The 11,538-nt window shown below is 51.0% G+C and overlaps 1 protein-coding gene and 1 long non-coding RNA gene across 5 annotated transcripts in view; both read right to left on the bottom strand.

Annotated features, from left to right (window-relative positions):
• Nucleotides 1-4,100: 4,100 nt before the first annotated feature.
• Nucleotides 4,101-8,215, bottom strand: LOC127750954 (uncharacterized). Its single transcript, XR_008011913.1, has 2 exons — nt 8,043-8,215; nt 4,101-7,608 (listed from the first exon to the last, which is right to left on the bottom strand). It is a non-coding gene; the product is annotated as an uncharacterized LOC127750954 (long non-coding RNA).
• A 1,001-nt stretch (nt 8,216-9,216) lies between these two features.
• The window catches only part of LOC113218362 (secretin receptor-like), an 82,493-nt gene continuing 80,171 nt past the window's right edge, over nt 9,217-11,538 (bottom strand). Inside the window, exons 10-12 of one of the 4 annotated variants that reach the window (XM_052273693.1) lie at nt 11,282-11,426; nt 10,937-11,146; nt 9,217-10,490 (exon numbers count right to left, since the gene is read on the bottom strand). In XM_052273693.1, the coding sequence (XP_052129653.1) occupies nt 10,123-10,490; nt 10,937-11,146; nt 11,282-11,426 (723 nt within the window). In that variant the 3' untranslated portion in view covers nt 9,217-10,122. Of the gene's footprint in view, nt 10,539-10,936; nt 11,147-11,281; nt 11,427-11,538 lie in introns of all 4 variants that reach the window. The other 3 variants (XM_052273695.1, XM_052273694.1, XM_052273696.1) reach the window with 3 other exon arrangements.

The following is an 11,538-nucleotide window of genomic DNA, read 5'->3' on the forward strand; positions in this document are numbered from 1 at the left end:
CTCCAGTGAATGAAAATTTCTTTAAATAGGCCGTTGCGACAGCAATATGGCAACAGTGCTAAATTTTCTTTAAAATGTAATCTGGGCATGTTTTTGAAGAAAGTCCAACACTCGGACATAGTAAATTTTCTAAGGATTCGAGTGGTGGTTCTTAATTTTGTTGACAGTCACTCTAAATACTCCAAATCGAGCAGAGAAAATCCGACTTGCGGTGTTGCCATGTTCCGGCAGTTCCGGGCGCAATGATCTATTTGTTAGTGCTTTGTTAATTATAGTGCCTTTATTCCCAGAGCAAATACGAAAATTTTGGGGGACTGTTGTAACCGAGATTGCGGAACAGGAAATCAGAAAAATCCGTGAGCTTTCGTTGTACCCCTCCCCTCCTAGAGGTGGCAGTAGTGGGGGCCTTGTCTACCCCGCCGCCGACGTCGCCGTCGTCGCTCGGCGTGGACTTGGACACACCCGTCCCGGCAGGCGGGGAGGCCGTCGGCGCGGGTGGGTACCGCCTTCCTTCGGCTGCGGCTGGGGCTTTTATCAGAGGCCGTCGGCGCGGACCGGAAGTGGGACCGTCGGCGCGGGCGCATGCGCGCAGCACACGCGAGGAGGGAGATCTGCGAGATGACTGTCTTAAAAGTTAATTAGAAAAAAATTAATTGAGGGAACGCGCGCGCGCCGCTCACACCCCGGCCGGTGCAGCCTGCAGGCCCGGAGAGGCGCATATGCACCTCTCCCCTCCGCCAGCGCACCCAAAAACAACATGTATTAGTCACGATCCAAACGGATTATTATTGGGCCGAGCATGAAATAAAAATTAAATAAATAAAATACGCTCGTCCCCGTCCCCGTTCGGTCAGAGCGAGCGGGGCGGCGGCGGCGTGGCTTTTGAGTGACGCGGGCGGGACGGACGAGAACAGACAGACGGTCTGCCGTGTACGTTTGTGAGAGACAACGTTTTATTGCGTTGTTCTGTCATGTTTTAATGTCGTGTTGTGATGGCGGGCGAATGCGAGGGGTCATTTCGAGGGAAGGGGCACTAACCTCTCTGAAACACCCTCTTTTCCCTCGTGCCTCTCATTCCCTCCCTGTCCACACACACAAACACAAACACACACAGAGCCTCTCCCTCTTTCTTTCTCTCTTCCCCCCTCTGATTTTCCGTCTGCTCAATATGTCCCGCCTCGCCGCGCTGCCGAGACACCCGATCCCCCACGCCGCCGCCGCGGTCCCGCGGTACAGCGGGGGCGGGGCGGGGCGGTGTGGAGCGGAAGGCAGGGGCAGCGCGGAAGGTGCGATTTCCAAGACGTTGATTTGATCAGACCTCCGTTGCGGGATCAGGGATCACCGTGACGGGATTACGGGCGGAGGTGCACTCGCCTCGTTACACAAAAGCCAGTATGTATGAGGGCGCTCACTCACTGCTCCTCGCGGGGGCGCGGCGGGGGCGGCAGGCGTTGGGCCGTGCAAGTGAGCTCGGCGGCGTCCCCGGCGGCGCGGCGGGCGGCGGGCGGGGGGCGAGGGCCCGGGCACAGGCACCTCTCTAATGAGCGACTTAAGTTTCTACATTACATCGCTAACGAACAGAAACACAATAGTGCTCCGAGTGCGGCCCGTCTCGCTCCGCTGAGCGGCGCGCGGACGGGCCACACGGGCTCTCCTCTCCCGGGGTCTCCTCCTCCTGGACCTGTTTCTGGCACTTTCGGGCTCACAACTCGCGACGCGCGGACGCTCCCCGAAAAGGCGAGCTGGTTGCAACGCGAGATTAGGGGGGGGGGGGACATGGCAAGGCAGAAAACAGCACCAGGTGCCCGTGCTTATCTGAGACTTTGCACCGAGAGGAGGGCGCGGTGCTTATACTGGGCACGACAGTGTGGCCGCCAAACACGCGCCGAGTCAAGAGGACACCATCTTTATCTGCGGGAATGCCTGCTGCTCGGAGCTGCTGCTTCGCCCTCAGCGCGCGCCGCCGCCGGTTCGTCCCCGTTGGGGAATCGGGGCTATGGCGAGGCGCCGGCCACCTGGACCATAAGGCCCTGGCCGGTGATGCTCTCTGGCCGGGGGGCGTTGCATCATGTCATGGACCAGGTCGCGGACCAGGTGCAGCGGCGGGGTGGCCGGGTGGCGGCGCTCTGCTTGGCGCCACCCGCGACGCCGGGCACCGCGCCTGCCACCCCTCCCCGACCTTACGGGCGCCTGACATTCATAGCGGCAATTACCCATACGCTGCCCTCCTCCTCCTCCCCCTGCACCTATCCTCCGACTCCTGAACCTCCTCCCTCCTCTTCCACCACCACCACCACCTCGCCTCGGGTGCAGTCAGGCGTCAACCTATTCCCCTCACGTCCCGGGCTGACCCACATTCGAAAGGGCCTAGAGCCGGCGGGGAAAAAACAATCCGCCACACCCGCAGCGTCGGTGCTGCAGTGCGGCCGTGTGGTACACCACCACCGCCGCCGCGGTGTCGGGCGGGGCTCGACGGGCAGGGTCTGGGCGTCCCCCGCGAGGAGCGCACGGCGCGACAGCAGGCGGCCAGTAGTGACCATACGCTGCTGCTGCTGGCCTACAATCACCTCTAACGATAATGGCGGCGGGTCTCTGTCTGGCTCTCACACACGCGCACACACTCAATAACAGTCCGGGTAAGGCGGGGGTGATTGTGATTGACGCTGAACCACCTGTCGACCTCCTCCTCGCGGCCCCCGCATGTGGGCGGCTGGACTTTGGACCGTAGGCGAAGCGACGCGACGCCACGCGCGACGCGACGCCGTCACCGCCCCTCGTGACTTCGCCGATACGCCAAGCACCGCGCCCTCTCCATACGTCCAGGGTAAGGGCGCGCGGGGGGTATTTTTCCGGCGGGCTCAACAACACGAAGCGGGACCAACGACGCCGCGGACGACGCCTTTCGGGGGTGTCCCATTAAAAATTGGAACAGGCGCCGCCGGACGTGACGAACAGTTGTAAGAAGGGCATCGACAGGGCGACACGACGACGACGTCGAGACGGCAAGACGACACGAGCGGCGGCCACGAAGCGAGAGGACAGTCGCACCAGAGAGCGCACCACGCGCGCAAAGTTGCCAACGGGTTTCGGGTCGCGGAGTAAAAAAAAAAAAAAAATGGGCAGGTATGGAAATAACGTGTGGCTTTGACGTCATCATCGTAGGGAACGGTTCGCGGTTATATTTACCTTTCAATGAAATGTATAAAAAGAAATCGTCCGCAAAAGCGCCCCCTCGCCTCGGGAGAAACGTTATAACCGATAAGGATGCGCCCGTCTGCCATTTAATGACGCTTTCCTGGACGGACAGGCGGGACGGCGTGCTTATCCGGAAAGGCCAATCATCTTCATTAATTTATCTCACCGGCGGCAAAGAGCGCCCCCCCCCTCTAATTCGACCTGATTTTTCGTGACTCCGCAATTAGCTGCACAAAACCTTTGCGTGCAGAAAAATAATAATGACGATATACCCGCGTGTGACGCGCCGCCTGTCAGGGAAGCGCATGTGCATAGCGGCCCTCGTGTGAGCGGCTCGACCAAAAAAGAAAAATAAATAAAAATAACGATAATTAAGATTTATGGAAAAAGGTGTATTTCGTGTTTCCCTTTTATTTTGGCGTCTCCTCGAGGGAGAGGCTCCATTTCCCGCACGTCCCTCGCTTGTCCGGTCTGGTATGAAGGCACGGCAGCGCTCCGGGCCACGTGCGTCACAACAACAGACACATGCGCACAAATACACACACACACGCGCGCGCGCAGGTATTCTCTTTCTCCCTTACGCACACACACACACACACACACACACACACACACACACACACACACACACACACACACACACACCACGCCCAATCTTGGCCGGAATGGCGGACGTGGCGGTCGCCACGCCAAATCCCAGGTGCGCCCCGCGTGTTGGTGCGCGCGTGTCTCTGTGCGTCCGTCTGGTGTAGACTGCCAAGCCTTTCCGCCGGAACGGGATGCGGACGTTTGAGGCGTGAAAAAGAGGATGAAAAAAATAAATACAATGTGGAGTGTGGTAGTCGTGGCTGAGCGGTCCAGGTTTGGATGCGAAGGGATGAAAAGACAAGGTCCGAACACAGTGATGGTCAGTGTAGCAAGAGAATCTTTATTGGTTCCAAGGTAACAAGTAAGGTTCGATAGGCGACAGTGGCGCCATCAGTCGGCGGGTTATGGAAGCTGTATAGTAGACGATGCAGACAACAGCAGTGCTGCCACCCATACCACGACACCTCCCCCCTTCCATTTAAAGGGATATATCTCTTTAACTCTATGTAACCCCGGTACATATGTAAATCTGGCTCTGTGATTGGGTGGGTTAACTGCATCGGCTCGACATCTAATATGAGAAACTTGCACTGGTAAACATCCAGACACCGCTGGTAAACATCCAGTGTTGTTCTGCTAGGCCCGCGAGGCTGCAGCGTCAGAAATAATTGGTTCAGTCTGTCTGTACTATTGAAATTAATGGAACAACGAACATTTTGTCAGTTGGCTCATTGGTCTGGCAAACCTCAGCTTTACTTCGGAGCTAGGAGCGAGACTGTCTGACTGTAATTTCATTGTTGTCCGATAAGTACTGAGAGCTTTGGGGTTATGGTAAACCTTGAAGGGGTCGCGTGTGCCAAACACACATTTGTGCAATAACTGGTGTCGTCGATTGACTTTTGCTACAAAAGCTCAACATGACATAATCCAGTTTCATGACTGAGTCCTTTACCTCCCTTCCTTCCTTTTTTTTTTTTTCTTTCATTCATCACCCTTCTTTTGATGGAGTAGCCACATTATTGTGCTATGTAGCCCTACCAGTTAGTTACTGTTGATCAAAGTTCAGAGTTACTGGGGAACAGCCAAGCATTCAGTGTTCGAGGTGCACTTTTGATCACAGTCTTGCATCAGCCAACTGCCTCATCTACTCTCATAAGGGCAACACCCGTTTTGGAAGTGGCAGATTAAGCCGGAGACTCAACACTTATTTTGTTGTGTCATCAACCTTCGACATAGGAGCATGTATGTCAGGACCACTGATTGGTGCCAACAAGTGCCCTTCAATGCAGTCTTGCTTGCTGAGTGTGCAAGAATTAATGGCCTTTTGGGACGCTACAAATGTGGAGCAAATGTGATTTGTTGCTGTTGGACAATCGTATCATTTGAGCTAATGTTTGGGCTCAAGTGACACTCCTGGTCACCATCATCAGCTAAAATACAAGGCGACAAGTGATTGTTTGGCCAGAATAGCGAGGAAACTTTTTGAGTGATTTCCAGTTCTCAACCTAAATCCATTCCCGTGACTTGCTCATTTGGTCCTGTTAAAGGACTGTGGTCGAGCATGGAAATATGTCTCTCGCAGAGATTAGTTCAGATTAGGCCTGGCCTCAGTCCTGTACTTTGATTAGCTATTCTCTGGAACATTTCACTCTACCTTTGGCACTATCACAGTAGTTGTTTGATGCGCAATAAGGAGTTGCGTTTCTGGAGGTAAGCTGAATGTGTGGAGAGAGATTTTGGTACTCCAGTAGTGTTTTTATTTTCCCCACGAATCAGATCTAAATCTTGCTCTGTTTTGTTCGAGCATGTCACCATTTGTAATATGAAGATACAATCTACAACTTGCTTTTCTTTTCCTTTAAAAAAAACAAACTAAGATGTGCAAATCTCTCTTTCAATCGATTCGGGGATTATTTATTTGTGCACCATGTGGTGTCGTACCATCTCCACTCCAAATTGCTTTCCAGTTTTGTCCTCACAGGGAGACAGAGGGGTTTAAACAACACCAAAACCAAACACAGTAGGTAGGATTGAATGTGATAAGCCCATGCCCTCCGGGTTGTGAATTCCACCCCTACATGGCTGACAGTGAGAACTGCTTCGGGTTTTCAACCAGCACTACCTCAGTCTTTGTACCAAGAGGTGTGGGGGGGGACTGTTTTCTGACAACATAACTGCCTTTCGGCTTACTTCCACTGCGCTCGGCTTGTTATGTTGCAGATTGAGGGTACCTCACTTTTGTTTGTACAGTGGGGACATCTTTGCATGTCTGTTTTGGATTGGGACGGGCAGTGTAGAAGCACAACAAAAGCTAGGTGATCAGTCTAGACTTGTGTGTCACACTCCACTCACTGAGGTCCATTGTGGTACTAATTTGTTGAGTTATATCCTATGCCAACTCAGTTCATTGCAGGGTGCCTTATCTGGGTATCAATGTGATACTTTGGACGGGTTCATGTATGCACTGTACTGTACTACAGTCTTTGTCCAGTTTCCGTTCAGTTTTGAGTTTCGAGACACTAGGCCTTGGACTGCAAATGAGTAAAATTCTCAGAATTTCATTCAATCCAGTTTTGAATGTCTTTGCACTAGTGTTAAGCATGACACAGCTGTCCAAATAGGCAAGACCCTCTTTTTTAGGCATTGAGGAATTCAACTCCAGGGTAGCATTGAAAATGTACAAATGTTGCGCAAATAAATTTTCTCTTTATTGCGAACAAACAAGGACAAACGCCTCGGTATGCTTCAGCATTCAGTTGTCAAAACAACACTGTTAACGCAATCTGACTTCTCAGGGCGTGCAAGGGCGACAAGGGCAATGACTTGCTAAAGTAGCCAAACTCATTGAGCACCCGCAGTGATTCACTTAGGTGGAGCAGTACTTTTTACCGCTTTCATGGGGCCACTCGGACCAACTGCAGTGCCTTGCTAGCACATGCCAAAGCGGTACAGGTTACCACGTTTTGGTCAAAGACCAGCCTGCTAGCCTCAAGCGTAAGGCTGCGGAACAGAACCAACATGTTCAGGGAGCAGGGTCTCAGGGCCTCGCCCATTGAAACTGGCGACCACGAGGCATACGGCCCACCGCGGTTCCATGTCGTGCACTGGACTACATAGTTCGGCCCTGCGTTGACACCAGCGATTCGAGTCATTCATTGCGATTCATTGTACACTTTTCATAGAGTGGGTTTGCTGTAGGTGTCCTCCAGCACCTCACGCAGCCAAGCACATGAAACAGTGATACACAAGGGGTTAACAACATGGACCTTTAGGGTGACGCAACAAGCAGCCGGTGAACAACTTTGATTCGTACTTGCAATTTATCGTAAACCCAGAGAGAAATTTTGGTGGAAAAGACGTGGAATCGACGTGGTGTTATACGTGGAAAACACGTGGCAAATTCACGTGTTATCCACGTGAATTTGACTATCTCATCCACGATTTATCGACGTGTTGATCACGTCGATTCAACGTGATATCGACGTAAAGTCTCCATGTACAAAGGTGCTACACGCAGATCTGAATCTCAAATTTAGGTATAACTCTGGAATTTATATAGTAAGGTGAAGGGTAAACAGTACATAGAGAAACAGTTTTTTTTTTTGTTTTTTTTTTTGTGAGTAGAATGTTGACTTTATTTGATGAAACATGAAAACAACGTAAAGAAATAAATCCTAATCTTTAAAACAAAAATAGCAATGACTAGATGCAACGAAACTTAAAGAAAAACATAAACAGTCTTCTCGCTGCATACATCAGCCAGTTTATAATGGGTTCTTCAGCAGAAGGTACTACCCCCCTGCTTATTGAAATCTACCAAAGCACCTGAAAATAAATGAAACTAAATTACTGTGAATATGGAGGTAACATTAGAAGAAGTGAACAGACTTTTTATAACAAGCATTTGAATTTGAAGAAGCAACGACAAGAATATAATTTCAAATACACACTATCAGAGAGACAAGCCTTTCAACGTAATCTGATCTAGAGTTCAAATCAATGCACTGACAATAACACTGTGTAACAATAGCAGAAAAGTTCGGTGAAAAACGCAAACAAATTTTGAGTTGCAGTGTAATTAATGTTTTATTCAGGCTTCGAGTCATTCCCTAAGAGGTTAAGTATGATAACCTAAACCAAACTAACCTAGTCTATACTTCGCCCACGATAAAAGACAGAGATTAAATATCTTTTCTTGACACTAAATACATCTATAACCCAATCACGCTGAGAAGTTATAAGTTTAGACCTTCCCTTACCTTCCGACTTTGATTAACGGCAGCAGTTCTGGTACCAGCATGCTCTTGTGCCTCTATATCACCATACGTCCACAGAAGACAAAACCTGCACGAAGAGAAATTACTAACGATGCGATAATACAAAGAGGAAACGTAAAAAAATTGTATTCACTTACGCTTGTTTGATTTTTTGTAGTAATTGACCACAAACACGATACGACATTTCGAATGTAAACAACTTACGGTGCCTTCTTTTTTCCGTCCAAAACGAAACTCTATGGTGTCGTGGCGGAATATTTGAAAGGTGTTCTCAAGAACACTATCTGAGTATTCTTCAATGAAGATGACGAATGAAAAGCGTGTGCTCTGTCACAGAATAAATGTCTAACAGTTTCGTTGGCGCTGTTTTAAAGTGATAAGCATAGCTACATTTGAGACCAACTGGTACGAGCAACTAAATCAAGGGTTTCGAGGCAATGAGGTATTTAGCCGATACGAAATCGGAAGGAAGAAGAAGCCCTGGAGCCAAACAAACCGTCAATTGTTCGATGAATTCGTCTGCTTAAAACCTGAACAATTGAAGGTTTGTTTGGCTCCAGGGCTTCTTCTTCCTTCCGATTTCGTATCGGCTAAATACCTCATCGACGTGAGATCAACGTGGAATCGACGTGTAAACGACAGACGAACTGATACACGTCGATTCGACGTGGATTCCACGTCGAATTGACAATATACTGGAATATGGCGTTCAGAACAATAAAAATCCCATTTAGTAAGAAATGTTGACGAAAAAATGGTTTCTTATGATTTTATTTGCAACTTTTTAGAAAGGTAAATAGTGGTGGATATCTGGTGGATGTATCCACCACCACGAAAAATCCACGAAACCACGTGGAGTCCACGTCTTTTCCACGACCTATTTCTCTCTGGGAAATTGATTAGCTCTACTTTGCTATTTTGATTCATTGGTTCAAAGTTCTAGATTGAACAGGAATATTCCGACACTATTGTTCACCGCTCATGTAGCACATTGTCCGTGATTTTTTAGTCACTCACCCAGTACACTTTCCTTCGAACTTCCTGGTTCTCAGCATAGAAAAAATGTTCGCCATTCGGCTGCGCCATGTGGTAGTCGTGGCTGAGCGGTCCAGGTTTGGATGCGAAGGGATGAAAAGACAAGGTCCGAACACAGTGATGGTCAGTGTAGCAAGAGAATCTTTATTGGTTCCAAGGTAACAAGTAAGGTTCGATAGGCGACAGTGGCGCCATCAGTCGGCGGGTTATGGAAGCTGTATAGTAGACGATGCAGACAACAGCAGTGCTGCCACCCATACCACGACATGGAGGGAGAGTGAATGGTATAAATAATGATCTTCAACGATTCTCACAGCCTGTTAAGGAGCTAACGGGGTTAACTGTGTGCGGTTTTCGATATGTTTTGCGAGACTGCTGGGTATGGGAGGGAAATGAATGACCAAAACAAGACAGGTTTCTTTTCGGAGATCGAGTAATCAGGGAATTATTGTATTTTTGAGCAACACAATGATCCATTTCAACATAATAACACAAAATGTGGTAGGAATGATGATTTGTTTCCTGTTCAACGAGCAAATATAAAAATAGGTAATGTCACTTTCGTCTATTTCTAACTCTCACGCTTAGCAAGTCCTGAATCTACAGTCATCGTCGGTTTTGAAAGGCAAAATCGTGGCCCTTTAGAGCTATTGCCAGACCTCTGGCTGGGTGGAGAGCACGTGAACATCACGAAAAAAAGACAGAAACGTGTCAAGCTAATCGCCAAGAGACGCTATGAGTCACTGACACCTCTACAAATATCGCGTACGTCTACGCTACACAAGGTCCCTGAGTTTATTTTTTTCTTACCTTTGACACTTAAACATAGAACACACAACATAAACATCGACAAATAAATAGAACATTTAAATAACGTCATGTCACGCATGTCAGACATGTCAGTCAGAATTGTGAGATCCGTGTTCTTACCTAACTAAAGGACTGGGGGGGAATAAGTACCCGAAATGGCACGTGGATGGCTAACCTAATAAAAACTCTTTCACACGTTAGCGGTAATGTTGTTTTCCTAATGCGAGGGACGCCCGGTCCCGGTGGCCCCGAGTCGCCGAGGCACGTGCACCCACGTGGTGCTCTGCACGTAACACCAGTCAGTCCGCGGACGGATCGGCCGGACATACTCCGCTAGCTTAGTGTTCGTCCTCGCGGCGATACTCCGCGCCGCGTCGCGGCCAAGAGCTCCACGCGGCGTATTCACACCCAGCTCTGGGCGTCGCCACACGACGCCAGCTGGCCTTTGGTCCTCGCGGCCACCGTGGTCAGCCCCTGCATGCTCTGCACCTCCACGTCCTTGTTCTTGCTGTCGTCCATGATCACGTTGTCGTTGTTGTCGTCGAGCACGCCGTCGAGCCGGTCGAGCTCCAGCCGGCCCGAGATCTGCACCGTGTCAAGCTTTGAGTTTGTCGTCAGGCTGCGCCTCGCGTTCTGCACCACACACACAACAGGTTTCCGCTCAGTGAGGATGGCTCCACAGAGGACCGCAGCACACGCAGGCGCTTGCGTCGGATAGAAACTGGGGCGTGGCCAGAGGGCTGGCATTGCGCGTATCCAGAAAAATTGAGACTTGTAAGTAGCAACCATCATATTGTAGGCCAGGGATAACCATACAAAATACCGTTGCTGGCTCGTTGTTGGCACCACCCACCATACGTGTTGCCGCAACCCTATTTTCATGGGGTTCCATGATCTACCATACGATGGTTGCCAGGAGTTTTAGATTTTCTGGGAGCGTAAATCATTGCTAACAAAGTTTGCGCCCCTCGCACCGACCCTCCGCTCCGGGGCCCTGGGGGGGCTCCTGGAGGGGGTGGCGGGGGCCTCACCTGGCCTTGCAAGTCGCTGGGGCGGCGGTAGCCGGGCGGGCCGTTGTTGGGCCGCGACAGCGACGGCGCGGACTGCAGCAGCGACCCCGGGCGCCGGGACGACCCGCTCCGCCGGCCGCCCCAGAAGGTGCGCGTCGACTGCCAGCGCCGGCGCACCTCCACGCGCACCTCGCGCGTCATCAGGCAGTAGAGCAGCGCCACCAGACAGCCCTGCGCGAGAGCAGCAACGGTGTCAGCGTGACGGGCTCCCATGTGTACTATTTGTGGTCCCGACAGGGCTCAAGGGGGGTAAACGTTCGGCACACACGCTCGACACCTTATCAGGCAGAGTGCCGTGTCGCTGACCTGGAACGACGCGAAGGTCTGGTCCACCCCGATCCAGATGATCTCCAGGATCTCGTGGTGGCCGACGCCCGCCTGGAAGACGAGGGACAGCGCGTACTGCGTCCCGAACAGCGGCACCAGCACCATCGTGGAGCGCGCCCAGCGCCTGCAGCAAGACGGAGAGGGTGGCGATGAGGGTTGCGAGGAAGGTAGAGAGGTGGAGGAAGGTGGAGGGGGAGGAAGGAGGAGGGAGAGGAAGGAGGAGGGAGAGGAAGGAG

This window comes from Frankliniella occidentalis, unplaced genomic scaffold (genome assembly GCF_000697945.3).
Source record: "Frankliniella occidentalis isolate FOCC.00 unplaced genomic scaffold, Focc_3.1 Scaffold294, whole genome shotgun sequence".
Classification (NCBI taxonomy): Eukaryota; Metazoa; Arthropoda; class Insecta; order Thysanoptera; family Thripidae; genus Frankliniella; species Frankliniella occidentalis.